The sequence below is a fragment of the Typopeltis vanoorti genome, chromosome 4, assembly GCF_054136105.1.
Source record: "Typopeltis vanoorti isolate ZY-2024b chromosome 4, IOZ_Tvanoo_1.0, whole genome shotgun sequence".
NCBI lineage: Eukaryota > Metazoa > Arthropoda > Arachnida > Uropygi > Thelyphonidae > Typopeltis > Typopeltis vanoorti.
This window is the reverse complement of record NC_143552.1, coordinates 146,050,025-146,070,013: the sequence shown is the minus strand read 5'-3', so window position 1 is coordinate 146,070,013 and position 19,989 is coordinate 146,050,025. Positions and strand designations below refer to the sequence as shown.

At 33.8% G+C, this 19,989-nt stretch overlaps 1 protein-coding gene across 1 annotated transcript in view; it reads right to left on the bottom strand.

Moving 5' to 3' along the window:
• Positions 1–19,989, bottom strand: part of LOC150107735 (zwei Ig domain protein zig-8-like) — a 126,418-nt gene that overhangs the window by 704 nt on the left and 105,725 nt on the right. The window contains exon 3 of the mRNA XM_090392179.1: positions 6,505–6,715. Coding sequence (XP_090248305.1) covers positions 6,505–6,715 — 211 coding nt within the window. The remainder of the gene's footprint in view (positions 1–6,504; positions 6,716–19,989) is intronic.

Below are 19,989 nucleotides of genomic sequence, written 5' to 3'. Positions count from 1 at the left end.
GTATTAATTATACAGTATTTGCTTTCTTAACAAACATGGCAGGAAGCAGGAATAAATTACATTAGATTAAGCCTAAAATTAAACACTGGCAGTCCAATCAAACGGAGAAAGAGAAGAGAGTAAGTTGTTCTTGCTAGGCTCTGCATAGGTCACAATCATCTCACACTCATGTTTACTGAGGGCTTATGATCCACCTGTGTAGTCAATGCAACACGTCTCACGGTTTGTCATTTTTAGTGGAGTGTCACCACTTCACTCGAGAAAGGAATGCATTTTTTTTTTAATGTGGCTGAGCCATGTACATTCAAACAGATTTTAGACTTGAAGTTTTTAGTTTTATGCAAATAATTCATTTATATAAGCATATTTGATTATATATTCTATTTATATGTGAATAGTGGCTTGCTTAACTTATTTAAAAAATTTTTTCTTTTTTATGTAACATGATATTTCTTCATTTATCTCTTTATTACGGTTTATTATTACCTTGAGTACTGCAGTAACCTTTGGTTTGGCGCAATATGACCTTTGCCATTCTTACGCTATTAAATAATCAATGAATTTTAAGAAATATGTTATTCCTTAATATTTAAAGACAACAAAAGTTTTAATATGATTTCTTGAAAGCAAATACAAAAAAAAATCTCATATTGCAATATTTATTCCCTATACTTAATTCAGTGTGTGTATATATATATATATATATATATATACACGGGCAAGCGGGTTTTTCCTCCCGGAAACTCGGGTTTTTCGTCCCGTAAACTCAAGAAAATCGACCGTAGAACCCACATTATTTTTCAGACATTAAATATATTGTGTTAGGGTTAGGGACCACGAGATGGCGGCACATTTGAGCCGTCTCTCTTCACTGCGTACCGCTTAATTAGTGATAGCCTTGGGCCATCTATCTCTGATTGGGTACCAGTGGAGATTGAACTGCCCACTCAGTCTCCAGAAGTTAGATAGGGCTAAATGGCCTCGCCTACTCCCCGTATACGGGAATAAAAAGGCGTTAGATGATTTTTTTGATATATATATATATATATATATATAATATCGTCTGTTAGCTAAATTGAGTGTATATAATGATGAGAATAATTAATTGTAGTTATCGCATTAATGTAAAATAATGAGAGTAATAAATGTAATTAATGGTGTGGTGTAAATAAGAATAACTAAATTAAAGTAATTAAAAGAAGAGAATAATTACATCCGCGTTCTTAAAAGAACTGGGAGATGGACTGAGTCTTTATCTCGTCATCTGAATGAAGCAAATCTGTGTGCATGGGGTGTAATTGAGCTAAGAGTTCTAATCATGGCTGGGTAACGGCAATAGCCGAGCCTCAGTTAAAACTTCATTGGCTACAGCATTGCCGTTCGTTACCCTGGAAGTCCTAAAAAGGATTCTTCCTTCCTTTCTAAATTGATCTTTTTCTAATTACATTCGAGAATATATATATATATATATATATATATATATATATTTATATATATATATTATATTTTTATATATATTTATATATATATATATTATATTTTTATATATATTTATATAAATATATATATATTTTTATATATATTTATATATATATATTTTAACATATATATATATGTTAAAAATACCAAGCAATTTTAAACCTGGTTTTACTCCATTTCCCAAGGAAGCAAACAGAGGTTTGCGCCTGCAAGTGATGCAATATATATAAAAGTGTCCCAAAGAGTCATCATACATAGAGAAAAATTGGAAATTGTAGATAAATGTACCTTTATTTAGAAATTATTTTCCATGTGTTGACTAACTCTTTCTATACACAAACACACAAAGTCTTCTCTCCCACTCATGGCGAAGATATCTGTTGTTATGCAAGTAAATGCATTTCGAATTTGTTCCTTTAAACGATTCATGTTTCTAATCTTTTCCTTGCACACCACGGCTTTTAACCGGCTCCACAAGTAAAAGTCTATTGGGAAAAAAACAGGGGATCTCGCAAGCCATTCCAGGGGGCAGCGTAGAAAATATTTTGTAAATAAAGGTACATTTAGCTACCGTTTCTCATTTTCCCTATGTATGGCGACCTTTGGGACATCCTGTATATATATATATATATATATATATATATATATATATATATATATATATATATATATATATATATATATATATATATATATATATATATATTACCTTGGGTATAATAAATGTTAAAGATACCAAGCTATTTAAACTTGATTTTACTCCATTTCCCAAGTAAGCAAACAGACAAACAAGTCAAGTTTGCTCCTGCAAGTGTTGCAAGTCTAGATGACCCTGCACGTAGTGCAAATCCAAGGCAACTCATGGTAAAAGTAGATTAAACTCTGATCACTTATCTTAATGTTTACCCTTAATGCAAAGCACATCTCCTGGAGGAGATGTATGATGCTATGTATTAAAGGCAAGGGGCCACTACCCATACCGGTTTCGATCTTTTGTATAGGTTAAGCGGGCTATAAAAATAAGATATAAGATAAGACGATCCAGGAAGATCGCTCAACTCAGGGTTGTTCCACTCAATGACAGGCTCACACAGTCACCGAGAAATTCTCAGCATTGGCTCTACTCAGTGTCAGGCTTACCCCACCACCAGCCAGAGCCATAATCTCAGCGGTGACCCTACTCAGAGATAGGCATAAACCTATCCCCAAGAAGAGCCTCTCAAAGCCAGCACTCACCAGTTCAGACCCCTACGAGGTCTCATCAGTGGGAGCGAGGCTAGAAATACGAAGATTTTAGTAATATAGAGCTTATAAGTATTTTACCAGAACAAGTTACCATAAGGTGTTTTGACTTTATTAAATAAAAATCTCAGGATAAGAGATAGATGTAGAAAATATTTTTCCTTGGGTATAATAAATGTTAAAGATACCAAGCTATTTTAAACCTGGTTTTACTCAATTTCCTTGACTTGACTTGAACTACGTGCGGGGTCACCCAGACTTGCAATATTTGCAGGCGCAAACTTGACTTGTTTGTCTGTTTGCTTACCTGAGAAATGGGTAAAACCAGGTTTAAAATAGATTGGTATGTTTAACATTTATTATACCCAAAGTAAAATATTTTCTACCACACACACACACACACACACACACACACACATATATATATATATATATATATATATATATATATATATAAAAGAATAAATTTTAAATGACTTTAAACCGAGATAAAATATTAAATTTTCATGATAATGATACAAGTAGTTTCAGCCTTTTATCGCCTTCTTCAGGTATCCACTAAGGTAAAACACAGTAATAAAAATTGAAGATACAGAAAACTGAGAATTACAAGCAAAAAATGCAATTCATAATTGACACAAAAACGTTGTACTTTTCAAGTCCTTCTATCTAACGTGCTATTGTTTGTTGTATGCGTGCTTGAAGGTTTTTGTGAGCGCCAGTATTGAACAACTGCATTATGGCTATCAGGGATGTTATAACTCAAATTGCTATTTAAATGTCAGGATTAAGTAGGATTTCTCTGGACTCCACGATTTTCCTTTCAAACTCATCACCACAGCGAAAATTGTTTTCGGATTTATCCCAGCAAACTGAGTGACTCTGTAGATCTTCATGAGGGTTATTAGAGAAAAGAACATGACCGGATAGCACAGATGCATGTGATCTTTTATAGGAGATGTCTCTCTTATGCTCCTCAATACGCTGTTAAACAAATTCGTTAGTCTGTCCAAAATAAGGAATATTACACTCGCACCATAACTTGTAAACACCTGGATTATGATGAATAGGCTTCGTTTTTCACTACACTCCCTAAAGTCCGTTCTCTTATAAGACATCCGAAGCTGCAAGCATGCATACAACAAAAAAAAAAACAATAGCACGTTAAATAGAACGACTTGAAAATTACGTTTTTGTGTCAATTATGTATTGCATTTTTTGCCTGTAATTCTCAGTTTTTTGTAACTTCAATTTTTTATTACTGTGTTCTACCGATAGTGGATACCTGAAGAAGAATTTATCTTTAAAATGTATCATTACAATCGAGTAGAAGATCAAGAATATAGGTTCTGCGTCAGTGCAGATTTTCTGTATTATTAAAATCTTTATTATGGCAATTGTTTATTCCTTCAGTAGAGTTAAGAAATAAAATAATAACTTACATACAAAATATATATAATTTTATTTAGAAGCTTAATTTAATTTCATATTTTTTAAATATGACTAAATTTTAAAAATATATGTAATTTATTCAAAGCATCTATATATAATATATATAATAACGTATATTAACATCTTTAGTGAGCAGAAACTCCAGAGAATTATGGTTCGGTGGTGATTAATACCCTTGGAGGGTAATGGATGGCAATGCTGTAGCCAATGAATATCTAACTGAGGCTCGGCTATTGCTGTTACCCTCCTGCCATGATCAGAGCTTTAATAGCTCAATAACACCTTATCCCTACACTGTCCTCTACAGATAACGGGGAAGATGAAAAGCATTCTTGCTTCGCCCCTTTAAGACAGTCCTTATAAGGATAAGAAACTTTAAAAGGAGATATTTAGAGCGAATCGACCACGAGCTGCGGTGATTAATAAGAAACTCCAATTCTGATGTTTAATCTTCAAGCCCTCTCAGGGCTCATAAGTTTTTCCACTCACTGTTTCCCTATCAGATAACGAGGAGTATGAAAAGCATTTTGCTTCACCTTTTATGTCAGAAATGTTAATCGTTAATTGAAATTAATATACTTTTTTTAGTATAATATTCATTACGTAATTCGAAGTTCTAAATTTATGATAGAATTAAAAAAATGTTAAAAATTTAAAAAAAAAGTATATTAATGTCTTCAGTAAGCAGAAAGTATAATAAGCCTTTAGTATAATATTCATAATATAATTAATGAATTCGAACCTTCAGACTATTTTCTCGCATTTAGGCTTTAAAAGTCCTTCGTTATTAAGAATTCATTTGGTACTATGTTTCTGAGGGGGTTTGTTACAGATTTCCGAAATCAACTCCGCTGCAGGTAATTAGTTAATTCAGGTTTCTTTTATTTTCCCATACACTATAAAACTTAGATTATTAAAAAATAATAATAATAGCTTGATGGGAAAATAAAATATTAGTTTCTTTTCCCCATAAACTATGAGCTGTACTAATAAAATAAAATAAAAGTATCTGATATTTTGATTTGACAATTTTGCTGTCCTAACATATCTATCTATGACCGGCTTACATTAAATCATGCAATTTTAATATAAAGTTCTCTTTCCTACATTTTAGTTACTTTTTCCTAACTGCATGATACAAATACTGTTGATTAAGAATATTTTGTTTGTAATGTGTGATAATTGTCATATAGAGGTTTGTAGACTTAAAGTAATTTGAAGTCAGCTCTCCTCATCCAACATCAATTAAATATATACAAAAAAAATGAAATACATAAGCGAACAATAATAATGATAATAATGCACTACTATTTAATAGTTAAAAGGAAAAGCAAAATTTCGTTTACTCCCTCAGTTTGGATACAAAAAATGGATTGGGCAACATGGCTGCTTATCCTGTTGTAGTCACTCTTTTCAGACCGTAATATACAGGGTGGTTCTTTTCCAACAAACCCCTCTTGAATGGGCAATAAAGAGTGAAGTTTAGTGGCAGTTGTTGTTTACAGTTCTTTTGTGTTACAAGCAATAAATTTCCGTAGGAAGTCCTCTTCAAACTTCCGGGTTATGTTAGCTTTGCCTTGGTGCTTATTGTTACCAGAGTTCCAGCGAAAAATAGCATAAAGCTCTTCTCTCATCCGAACAATGCTGTGACAGTTCTGATGATTTATGGGAGCTCTCATGATAATTAGACAATAGAATACCTCCTGCTTACAAGGACGTCAAAATGACTGCGCATTTCCTAATAAAGATAATTATAAACTGACGTCAAGATCGACACTCGAATGCAAATGCTTGGTAGGAATTGATGTAAATCGCTGTCCGATTCATCTTATATACAAAAGCAAATTTTATGGCTATGAATTTTATGTTTTAGATATTTTTATTTAGAGAACTTATCTCCAGCTCAATTTCAAATGTACTATTGCTTACAATTACATTAGTTTTGACTATATTAAATAGCTGGATTTTTCATGCAAAATAATTGGATGGCCTAATTTATAATTTCATTGCCGGTCTGGTTGGCCAAGTGCATCTTTGAAGCTTGCTGTGAATAACCTTGTATAGCCCTTGATTTCATAAGGTTAGTCTTCAAAAAATAGTTGAATTATTTTATTTTTATTTATATTTCCTCTCCATTACTTACAATGGAGATACATAACGCACTTGGAGATATTGGCATGTCATCTAAAAGGCTATAGCTCTAGAAAATGACATTTCTTTGATATACTTAGAGAATATAAGGAATTTATATCTTCATAATAAATCTGAAGTACAAGTAATATCGATCGTGGATGCGTCGTTATGATTAGTAAACAAACTATGACTACATACCTACAACAGTCAACATCACAAACAGGCTAATGAGGGGGTGTGTGTTCACTTGGCACTCGTAGAGACCGGCGTCTGATAACTGCGCCAGTTTGATTTGTAGCATCCAATCGTCTGTCCTTTCCATGTGTGAAGCTTGAAACCTTTCATCTGCTGTGTAAGTTGTGAGACCTACCGTTAAGACATGGAAGTCCCTCCTCCTTATCCAAGATACCTACAAATATTCAGAAAAAAAAACAATAATAATAAATACATAAACAAGAGTGTGATATATGAATAGTTTACTATTCATTTTATATATTATAACTACAGTGTGAAAAATAATTATTACAGTTATCAATACTAATTGAAATTAGAATAAGTTGATTTAGTCATTGAAATATTTGACTCCTTTCATCCACATAAACAGTAGTCATGATATTTCAAGGAAGATTGCCTATCTCATTCACCGGAATGTCTCGGGTTCGAAGACAGGCGATGGACGAGGAATCTTTAGAGGACTTTTCACCTGAAGGTGAGTTGGACGTGAAAGAAAGTTAGTCGTGTTATATCCTGAGAAATAGGCAACCGGCCAGTGAACGTACTCACTCAAGAACTAGAGGGGAGTATCGATCAGATATCATAAATCAGGCAAGAGAGAGAAAGAGAGAGGGAGAAGGACACGAATCTTCTTAAAGCCTGTTGTGGATTTTTTTTTTATTTTAGTCGTGAGAGGCATATATATATATATGCACTCTAATTGCAGAGAAATTTCGAAAATATATTTCTCTAATTTGAATTTGTTTAAAACAAGCAATTTGGATTCAGAATAGTTCTTAAGATCCATTCTCTCTATTTACAACTTAATGTATTCTGCCTGGAATCTTGGAAGTTTAAGTAAAGAAATTAGTGTCTTTGTCAGTTGAGCGTTCAGAAACTCACGTGGTCACTTTTATTATTTCTGAGGCATTTGATTCAGTGTGTTATTAAGCCTTCTAATCAAGCTACCATTTGTAACTGGATTTCCAGGTTCTTTGTGTTTCTTTGCTGATGACAGTACACTCCATTCCGTTTCTTCATTCACAAGATCTTTTAGTATTCAAATGACTCAAGATTCAAGATCTATAACCACTTAAACGTTTGCCAATCTCGTGTAGGGTGAAGATAATCTAGCGAATTTTCATGCTATCAAAATTCAGTCCGTTTTCTAAGCCTTCCTGAGAAAATTATTTTTCGTTTTTAACACTTCCCTTCTTTATAACTTCAAACACATTATGAATCCCAAATATGTCCGCTGTTAGAATATTATTCGCACATTCGGGCTGACACACCCGAATCCGCTCACAGAACGCTTGATTATATCCAGAAGAGAAAAATTCGCATAAGAGATGAGTACTTTCTCGCTGACTTCTTCAAATCGCTTTACGGCAGACCTGTGTTTCTGTAAGTACTTCCATGGCTGTTGCTTCTCTGAACTTGTCTTCACCACTCATCCGCTTTTCTGTGATCATGCGAACTCTACCAGCCACTGGTCAACATCCATATACGGTTCAGCCCAAAATTCTTCTTTTTCCCTGTTCTTGGGGGATAGCCTTCCTCGTATCATATCCCGTACGATGGGTAGAATCGCCAACTCTTTAAGAAACACATACCAGATACCATTCTTCTCTGTAGCCACTTACCACAAAGGACCACTGTCTTGTTATAGATTTTGAAACCTCTGGTGAGTGACGGTGATCTATAATAGATATTGATAGTCACCAAGATGAGATAATTAGTATCAAAATATCAATATTTCTTATCCCAAAATGGTTTCCACTTACAAATTTGAAGCTGATAGCAATATTTGGTAATAGCATTACATCCAGGTATAAATATGAAAGGTAATTCATACAAATTCGTGGAATTGCTGCCCTGAACGGTATAGGGAAATGCTAAAACTAATAACGGTGCTGATAATAAAATATCATGTGGAAAAGTTCCATTGCATCAAATTCGTGTAAGGAAGATTAAGGCATACGGGGGGGGGGGGAGGATACCTATTAAGATGTATGTTAGAAAAGGAACTAAGAAAGAAAGAAAATCGATTACTTTTTTATTAAATCTAATTTTGTTTATCATTCTTTTCTTATATTTAAACATTTTACCCAATATATTTTAGACGTTCTGTTAATATAAAAGCAACAGATTTTATGAATCTGTGGAAACTTTCATTGCAATAGAAAAAGCAATTATAGTAATTGGTATCATTAAGTTCGAACTTATCCTTCGTAGCTGTGTTGGAGCCCTTAGGTTAGAAGGAACGAGGTTTGACTCCCGTCCATGACACGAGGAACCTTCATCAGGGTTTTACACTCAAAGGTGAGTTAGCTGGTCTCATACGGATGGTTTATCTCTCGGAAAGTCAAGTGGTTCATCCCTTAGAACAGGCAATCTGGTCATAAATACACACGTCTGTAGACTTAGAATATTACAGAACAAGGAAGGTCACGGAGAACCGCTTGTTTTATAATAATTCTCCTAGTAAAGTAGCATTACTTTCCATTAAGTTCAGGAAAAGCACACACATAATGAAGTTATGTTACATCATATATTCTTTGCTTCCTCAAAATTTGTATATATCTGTAAAATGTGTAACATTCGAAAAGTGCTATCTCAGTTAGCCAGCTTTTAGTGCATGCTATATAAATAACACTGTTAGCAAACTAGAATCTGATTATTCTCGTTTCGTTTCATTTAAAGAAAGCGAAAAAAAACTATGCTTGGCTTTTCTATCTAGTGCAAATAGTTGTGCTTCTAATTGCACTGTTTCTGCTTCCTTTCTTCTATTGAGAATTTCTTTTCATTTCCTCCTATTGACCACGTCGTGCGCATGCAGTTCTTTGTACTATTTAATGAATGCTGTCATTATTCTTTGCTATGTTATTTCTTCGGTATTCTAGCTCTTTATTGTTGTAGCATATTTTTATTTCTTCCCTTTTGTTGCCGTTCTGTAAAAGTGTCTTTTGAACTTGAGTTGTTCTTCTGTCTATAACAGCCCTCGCTTTTATTTTTAGTTTATTTTTTATTTAATTCTGTGATTTCTTCGTTTGCTGATAATTGCAGAGATTTACAGAAAGATGAAAAAGTATGAAAAATATGTGCTTTTTTTAATTCGGTGTTTTAGTAATTTTCTAATAATTACGGAGATTTGTAGAGAAATATAAAAGAAAAAAAAATCACTAAACGATATAAAACATTTTGTTGACATTGGAACTAATTACCAACTTTATATTTGAAATGAACTGACATCATCATCCTTTGTCACTAGAGTTTATTCTGATATGCACATCACAAAGGTACATCAAGTATCTATTAAAATATTCTGTCTTCAGAGAAAGAAGTTGAACTCAAATGTCCTTGTTCCACATTTAAACAACAACAACAAAAAAAAAAACACTAGCAAAACAAATATTCTGCGTGTGCGTGCGTGCGTGCGAAGGCATAAAATAATGTTTATACCCAACACTACCACAAAAAATCAAGCAATAATGAAATTAATAAGTAGAATTGTAGTGACTATTGTTCCGGCAACTTTCTTGTTATTTCTGGGCTACCCTCTGTGCATTCTTTCAATTACGATCATTGTAATTAATAAATAAATAAAATTTACAAATAAACCGACACTACCCTCTTTGAGATCTTCTTCCAAACATGGATTTTAGGCCAAGTGGCCTGTTCCGGTCTCATGCCATCTCTTTCTTGATCTTCCGATTCTTCTTTTTTCACTTATTTTGTATCTGTATAATATTTTTGGTAGACTGCTGTTGTCCATTCGATTTAAATGTTCTAGCTATTTTTGTTTATACTGTTTTATGTAGTAATTAATTGGTTTTATTTACAGGAATTGTAAAATTTCGCTCTTTTATATTATTGATTATATATATTAATATTTATAATAACTGTTTCAAGGTGTATTAGTTAAAAATAAATGTTCTAAATTTTTATTTAAGATCTAATAAAATAAGAATAAAAATATCATTAATTATATAATTTAAAAGATAAAATTTATAAAACTACATAATTAAAAACATTTATAGAGTAATGGCTCTACTCTAAATGGTTTTATGAGATATGGGAATTTTTTTCGAATTTGATATATCGTCAAATTTAACAGGAATAGAAATATCGCACAACTAACATTAATAACACAAAACGACGATTGAACAGAACAGTTACTTTATTTTAAACACTATTTTAATTTAATTTTTTATTTATTTATTTTTTTTTTTAATTTAAAGTTAATGAATTGGGAAATCAACCGGAAATATTAAATTTGGATTCTAGTTCATTTCTAAAAAGCAAGTTTAAATACACAAGAATATGTACTTTAAAACAATATCACTTTATTTTAAAATACTATATTAGTATTATTATTTTGTGTTCACTTATAGTGAGAATATCTTCTGCTGCATATTTTTCTTAGCGTGGAGTTTGATACTTCATCATCTTCATACTTTTCAAGTGCATGCGTGCGTGCGTGCGTGTGTGTGTGTGTGTGGGTAGGTAGGTAAGAGTTTGAGAGTCGAAAGGACCGAACCGATACTTTGTAGAGTTAATATGAACCCATCAACGTGTAGCCTCTCATACTGTTTTTTCACAGGATGAATTCAATATTTATCGTCTTGCGTTATATAAATAATATAAAATTAGCCAGCATATAACTGTGTTTCAGCATAAAGAACCTTTATACTGCATAAATAATCAAATTTTAAAGTAGAGAAAACGGGATGGGAATAAGATTGAGAAGAAAGAAAAAGCTCACTAACTCGTTTTCTGAATTCTTTTTTTTTTTGTTTATTATAAATAAACATTTAAATACTTTACATAGTTTATCTAGTTTTATTTCTTTATCTATTTTTAATAAATAAAAGAGTGAAGTTTACTTTTTTTTATTTGCAAACCGAGAAAATAAAGAAGATAAACTGTTCTTTTCAGTAAACAAGTATATTGAGGTTTGATCTTTTTACCTTGCTGGAGTATTTATTTACCTGCGTTTTTTTAGTTATTTACTTTGTTTATCCAAATTTGTACTGTGTGTGTTCACACACACACACACACACACACACTCGCGCGAAGCACGGGCCTTATAAAACAGCATTCAGGTTCAATGCTGATCAATATATCTTCACTGTAATAAGACATCCCTCACTGAATATCCCCGAAATCGGAGAGGCAGATGCCACTTTTCTTCTTCCTCTTCTTTGGCGTCTTAAACAGAAAACGAATACTTACAAACTAAACGGAAAGTTATTAGCTTGTCTTTTTACAATGTATTAGTGACAAACAGAGCGAACCTGGATCGATCGTTGACACTTGAATGGAGGGTGAAATCGATTACATGAACAAAAACACAGAAAAAATAACAGTATTTGTCCCTGCATCGTACATTGCAAATACTTGAAGGAAAATAAACCACCAGCTGGAAAATATCGATTACTTTTATCCTTTCTCCTGCTGCAGTTTTATTGGATGATTGTGCTAAAATGGTGCGAAGGAGTTTCTTGCCAAGTTTATGAGATTTTTGATGTTAGAAACCAATTTGGAATAGACAGTAAATATGGACGAACTTTTCTTTCTCATCCAACTGTTCTGTTTCGAATGACGACTTGAGAAGGTTATATATATGCTACGAAAGGTATCAAAATATTATGTGAGTCCTGAAGTTGATTTCAGCTAAAGAAGAACCACTAGGAAAACATTTTGAAGAAACAATCCGTCTATCACAATGTTTGTCTGGCTAGCATCGCCATTTTCCAGTCTACAGAGTGTGGATTCGTTTCTCACTATGACTTTTGTTTGTCTATGCAGATTGTTTGTCAGTACATACCTTTTCGTAGTAGATGAGTTTTCTTGTCAGGTGTAACTCAGGTCTTTCGTCGCCCGTTCACGAGGATGCTGCGAAACCTTTCCACTGGGTGGAAATAACTTAGTTCAAATCTTCACACGGATTTTCACTCAAAGTTGATTTAACCCGTCGGATATAGTTCGCATCTTCTGAGAAGCTTGGGATTTCGTTCATCCAAAGTGGAAGACCAGTCTGATGTTTTTATTTATTTATTTATTTTTGCGTGCGTGTGGAATGATATGCATTCCAATCCATTCCCATCTTCGACGCGAAGAAATGTATAAGTATTTTTCAACTAAGAATGAGGTAGTGGATCTCATGCGGCGGTGGTGGGGTTTTCAATCCGAAACTCGTATTTTCAATACCGCAAAACAGGCAGTCCGAGAAGAAAAAAAATACAATGTACACAAGTAATGCACTAGAAGTATGTCTATCCATTGCTTGTGTTATTTTGCTACGTCGGCCATAATTCAAATTAATCCAATTATTCGACATGTGGTATCCCTGACTGACGATAAAAGCAACTGGTGTTTCTCGCTCAGAACACAGAACAACGTCGATTTTGAGATCATGCTTTCTAATGGAGGGTTAAATGGCCTGACAAAAAAGTTCGATGTTCCTTCTCTATACCAAGGTTTCTGGATTACTTAAACTTGAGCCCGCTTGCATACTAATCAGTAGCGTCGCATGCCCATTTCGGTTAGGTGTGCTGTCATGTGGGTTATGCAACATGCGCCCAAAATTCACGTCAATTTGACCGTATGCATGGGCGTGCGTCTGCAGAAAATTTTTCGGGGGGGGGGGGGAATGTGGAGACAAATAATACATCAATACATTTTTATTATTATTGATTTAATTTAATAATTACATCAATAAACGTCGTTTAGCAGTTTTTAATGTAATTATTTATCGATGTAAACTATAAATACAGTACATTGTTTTCATTTTACATAGATTTTAATGATCTTAAATTCTTGGGGGAAAAAAGTATTCAGAATTAATACAGTTTTTAACACAGTTTCATATATAAAAAAAATTGACCAGCATATTTTATTAAAAATCAACTAATTAATTAATCCCAAAATCCTAAATCAAATTATTTCAGTTTAAAAGCAAAAAAATCATAAAACTAACAAGTAAAATAATATTGAATTACATACACTTAACTTTTAAAAATGTATTTTTCTGTTTAAATTTGTTTCACTATAAATTTACAATTCACACTTCACTCATTGACTCACTAGACACAGAGGGCAAACGAACTGGTCTCGCTGTTCACAAATCAGAAAAAGATGAACCAAAAACAGGAACACGTGTTTTATTCCTGCAATAAAACACGTATTCTATGGCTACTCTGCCCTGGGCCAAAACAAGCCAACTCATAATAAAATTTGAAGACAGACAAAGCTTTCCATGGTGGAGTGTTTAAGATTACATATCTCAATCATTTTTACAATTATAATTTGTGGAAATTTTTACTCGAGCCCGGGAAGGTTCCCCATTTTCCCCCTTCCTCTGCAGACGACCATGACCGTATGATTGCATTTTTATCGATGTATGAAAGTTCTGAGAGGGCATAGCGCATCAGCGTTCATCTTAATTGGTTCAAATGCAATCAATTGCAGGATAACTTTGAATACTTCTGCGTAGAGTTGGGGAACAATCTGTTTTAGTATTTATTAGAAAACAAAAATGAAGGAGAATGCTATAGTTGGTCGATATAATTGAAAACTCAAAGATGAAAATATGTGAACCATCATTTATTAGACATGTGAGAATAGAAAATGAAAAGAAAGAATAATTGTGAGTAGAAATACGTTCATTAATGCTAAACGAATTATTAATAATTAACATTTGTGATGTGTGTGTCCTATAAGTTGCTGGGTAGAACGAATAGCAAGAGCCTATAAAGTCAAGACATGAATAAGTGAAATTATGATAGCATAATTAAAAAAAAAACTTACTAGGAGGCAGAATGGCAGGAATAAATGTCGTTTGATGGAAAAGCAAATCACCTCGTAAAACTTGTTGCCCATGTTATGTGTATTTCTCTGGTTTGTGTATATTTTGCACCGTTTTCAAAGAAATTTCGTTTGTTTACTGAGACTCAGTATACATAACATCCGATCATTATCGGAATTATCCACACTGTCGAGAATCCTACATTCATCATTTTTTTTTTTTTTAGTATCAGCGGTTCTTCTGTCTTATCAATCTCACATATACTGGTATTTTGTTGTAAATTGACAACGTCTTATAATACACAGAATATTCATTTTTATTCAGGATTAGATATTTTTTATTGTCTGTTGTTCCGAAGACTAGAATAAAAATGTCTCCATACCGCTTAAAAACTTTGCAACCTCAACAAATGCTATACTGGATAGCAAGAGAAACATTTAGGTTTTTTCTCCTAACATCCACTTTCAAATTTTCAGTTCCCGAAAACATGTGTGTAACAGCTGTTTGTAATACAGCCATCGGATACAGAAAAATGCTCAACTCATGACAAGTGACAACATTCAGTTGGATTGGTTGACACAATAACCAATCACAGACGCTAGGTATTGGGTGAGCTCAAAATGTTAGCTCTCCCAGTCTCGCTTTCTCAGCGGTTTAAAAATACTAAAACGCTAAGAATTTGACCCGCTGCGATCTCTTTACGTCTTTAAGGGCTCAAAGGTGTATGCATTTTGAAAGCACACCCAGACTATCAACGCGAATGTGACGCAATGTTTACGCGTCGAAAAGTGTCGAAAAATAAAGCATTAGTGCATGAAACACTGATGCTTTATTATCCTGGTGAAGAGGAAAATGAAGCATTAGTACAGTATATTGTGTTCAATTTTATGAATCGCGCGAAGTCTGCAAACAATTGGGGGAGTCTTTAACAGGAATAAATGTAAAAATATAATATCGACGATACTGATGTTTTGTGGATGAGCACTGCACACCTAGCACACCCGGAATATTCGCCCCTGGTACTAATGTACCTTGAGTCTGGTGCGAATACGACCTTTCGCATGCAAAATGCGTCTAGAAATCCTCTATAGCGATCTACAGTAAGCTCAACACCGAACTAGGGTTGTCCATTTAATGTCCAGAAATCAATATAAATAAACTTTCAGGTAGAAAACAAGATGAAGAACGAAACTGATAAAAATGTTGGTGTTTGACGCAATCTATGTAAGTGTTTCGGTATTCTAATAAATAAATTTTCTTAATGGAGATGTTTGCTGGAAAGTGCTATAAATGTACCATGTAAATCACCACCATCATCAACAAGTCCACATTATACAATGCATAGTCAAACTCAACAGAATATGTTTAAGCGTTTGCCTCCCACAAAAGTTGTGAACCTAGGATGTGTTAATACTGTCGGATCGATAAGTATTTGAAAGCCAGAAACCGCCCTCTAGAGACCAAATTTGGAACTTTTCAAGCCACTCTTGATGTCTTCATTAAGCAGGGAGTTGGTCTCACATGGGGTAACGAAAATCATGCCGTATCTAAACACAATCATAAACATCCATGCCCACGGAAGGATTCGAAATTGCTGCCTGTTGGTTGTAAGATCGGGTATTATCACTTTGTCAACCAAGCTTGCGATTAATATAAATGGTTTTTATTATAGGAGTCAAGCTCATTAGAAATGTAAATGATTTACTACTCTTTGTAGTCCTCTAAATCTTACATTTCCATAATAAATTCTGGTTAGCTTTATTTCTTACAAACACATATTCTTCCCATACTAAACTAAATAAACGGGTAGAACGATGTAGACATGACTTTCATATTGAGCTTGGTTTTGAGATTGGGATTTGTAATTAATATTTTGTGAAGAACCAATTGGGAGTAAGTTCGATTTATCAAAAAATTAATTCAATGGTTATCTGTGGTGGATAATCTGAGGTGTAAACCTGTACATGTTATTTGCATATGAAAAGTACATACGTAATTATTATTTATTATTTACCCATAGTAAACATAAAAACACGTTGCTTGTATTAGCTCTCAGCAGTTAGTAATAAGAGGTTGATTATTGGCGACACTGAAATCTCCTATGTTGTTATTAAATGGCTGGAGACAGCTAATGCATGCCATTCGTTTTTATGTTTACTGTCTAGGATCTCCACACACACACACACACACACACACACACACACACACACACACACACACACACACACACACACACACACACACACACACACACACAGTGTGTGGAGATCCTTTGTTTTATTTTTGACAACAATAAAATCTATTATTTAATGCAAGCTCCACTGAGGTCCTAAGTGCTTATGACGAACAATTATAATTAAATGTAAACATAAGATGAGAACTATGTATTTAATATGTTTTCCCGTTTCTCTTTCCTCTCCCAAATATCTTTTAGTAAATTGTTCTCAATTAAGACACGTAAAGCGATATTAAACTCGTGATGGAATTCTAGTTAAGTAAAGTGATCATTAAGAGCTATGTCAGCCGAGAGGCATCTGCATACTTTAGGAAATATAGACGTGGGAGGTTCAAGATGAAAGACGTCAAAGCGTGTTTTAATATGATGCAGTTGTTGTTCGAACTAGAAAGTAATGGCCGGATGTTCGCTATGAACCCAGAAAATCATTATTCTTTCAACTGTAGTAACACCAATTACGGAAAGTAAATCATCACGAAAAATAAAATTTTAATATAAAGAATAATATATTAAATTTTAATTAGACGCTCCAAAAATTTGTCTATTAAATTATCATTCTATAGAATTGCGTGATGGTCTCTTTCTCATTTTTAAAATTAAAATAAAATACAGAAAAAAAACATTTGTATTCTAAATTAACTGGAGAAAGGAAAATTGAAATGTGTGTTTCTTCAAATACTTTCTTTACGTACTTTAATTCGCAAAATAAATTCTTACAATGTTGAACAAACAGAATAGTACGTATTTTTTGAACCAATCAGCACATTCATTGTAACTAAATTAAATTTATTTTTGCGACAACAGAGATTATAACGTTGTTGGAAAATTGCCAAGATATGTCTATTGTTAATTCAAACAATGTGTAGGTTTTATTTCATAAATTAATAATAACTGACATTGTTTGTTTATCCTATCCTAGAGAAACAGAATAAGGCGTACGAAAAATGTTTTATAAGATATTTTATTATTATTAACACTATGTGCTATTAATAACTTTATTCCCGATGCAGAAATAAAGCTTTCACCGAGGAATGAGAAGGGATAAAAAACGAAGGAAATTATGCATATAATTTCCTCACTTTATAGTTCACAGATGGTGGAATAGCCACGGTTCATTAGGATTTTTCGCAATCATATCGGTTTTTCTCTCTTCAATATAAGAGTAAACTGCTTCCCATATTTGAATTGTTAACAGCTGCGTTTATCTTAAATGTAAAGATCAAAAATATCCAGGACAGCATTTTTAGGAACATTACTAGCTGTATCGAAGCGGCAACCATGTGCTATAGTTAGTAAAATTGGAAACAGCGTACAAATGGTTTTCCGATACCTGCTGCCTGTGCCACGACACAGCGCCTCCCAGTTTAGGACTACTTATCTATGTAAACACGCCGCTGTAACCCATACTTCTTGATGTGATGATTAAGAAGAGTGAGAAACAATGGAAAGTAGCAGAAGGCTTATTCTGGCGAATACACTAATTAAGCCTTATGCGACTTTTTCCTCTTTCCAGGCTGAAAAGCAACCTGAAGGAAAAGTTATTCCAAGGCACCAGACAAGCATGGAATAAGTGAGGAATTCATTGGATTGTGACATTCAATCAGGAGAAGTGAACTTTGAAGGAAATAACTCAAAGTAAGGTGCAAATGCTGGACATTTTGTTCACACTTTGTGTGTATGGATAGTTATGGCTATCCCTCTATTTGAAGTTATTTATTAGGTTAACTCCGCCTGTGTAGAGTAACTCTATTTGAGCTAGCCTACACACGGGAAGGATTTTTCTCCCAGAAACTCAAGTTTTTTTGTCTGAAAACAGGCAAATCGACACCCTGAACAAAGATATCTACAAACATAGAACACTATTGACAAGGAAGGTTTATCACTCCCTAGTAAAGTAGCAGAGCCTCCGTATCTCGGTTGGTTTAGACGAGCCGTTTGCTTTGGACAAACCAGGGTTCGAGTCCCGTCTATAACGTGATGAACCTTTATCAGGTGATTTCAATCAAATCCTATTTCGTAGTATTTCGGTTTCGAGCATAAATCAGTATAGGATAGTAAAGTAGCATTGCTACCCCACCAACTACTAGAAGAGAAACACACTAAAAGATTAAGAAAATTAAAAATTCTACTTGTACAAAACAGAACATAGAATGACACTGATCAGACTGTCATGGGAAATGTGAAAGAGGCAGATAAAACTAATGGAGATGGCTCTTAAGAATGTACAAGTAATAAAGCATTATACAACAGGGATGATCACCAAATGTCTGGGATGTATTTTTCAGTGGCGCACTCAGGATTTAATCTTGAGGAGGGCTAGCACTCAAGATTTAATCTGGGGGCGGGGCCGAGTTGAGTAGACGATTTAAGAATAGACACTATGCATTGCATACGACCTATGACTGAGCATCTGCAGTGATCGCCAATACATAAAACCAGTGATCTTCTCTTGGCCGGCTCGGGCAAACGAAGTAGCACTCGGTCCCTCGGTCCGACCGGGCACTACCTCGTTCGCTTTGCGTTCAGCGGCCGTGATTCCCGAGAGCTATAAGATATTCCCGCCTTATGTGATCGTTAATTCATAAGTAGTATAGATGTAAAAATAATCATAATTTAAAATTTTAAATATTTTTACAAATGGTTTATGTTTGAATGTTTATTAGTTTTAGTTTCATAACACGCATTGTCGGCACTTGCGATGTGCCCGTTATTGAAATTATTTTGTCAAAGTGATATGTAAAGCAGTTTAAAATTTATGTACTTACCGGATTTGAATAGTTGTGTTACTCTAAACAATTATTATTAAAGTTACTTTAAACAGCTATATAAGACATCCTCGTTACGCTAACGGAAACAGCATGTCAGCTATTATATTTAGTTTTTCGCTTGCCATTTTCAAGGAATGCGCATGCTCGCCTGGAAGTTTGATGTGTGATTGACGGCTGACAAGAACAGCGTTCGGTATCAGAGTAACGGGTATAAACAAGATAGCGTTTGGCAGGAAATAAGAACACAGACGGGCAGATATTTAGATTCGGAGTAAGTGTTTTTTATGTGACAGTCGGAGGAAAATTAATAGTATATTCCGAAAAAGGAATTGTGGAACTATGAAGATTCAAAGTGGAATAAGTATTGATGAATAAAAGAAAATATTGCTACAGATGTTTTAAAAGGAATATTCAAGGAAACGATAGTTGGAAAGTTAGTAGTAGATTCCGAAAAGGGAATCATAGAACTGTGAATTTTAAGTGGAAGAGTTAAGAATGTCAATAAGCATTAGTGAATAAAAGAAGTTGCTATTTACGCTCTAAAAGAATGTTCAAGGAAACGCTGATTAGGAAGTTTCATCTTTCTTAAGTCGCGGGATCTAACTATTATTTCTACTGGAAAGGAGAACAGAATTGAGTCAGGAAGAATTAATGTG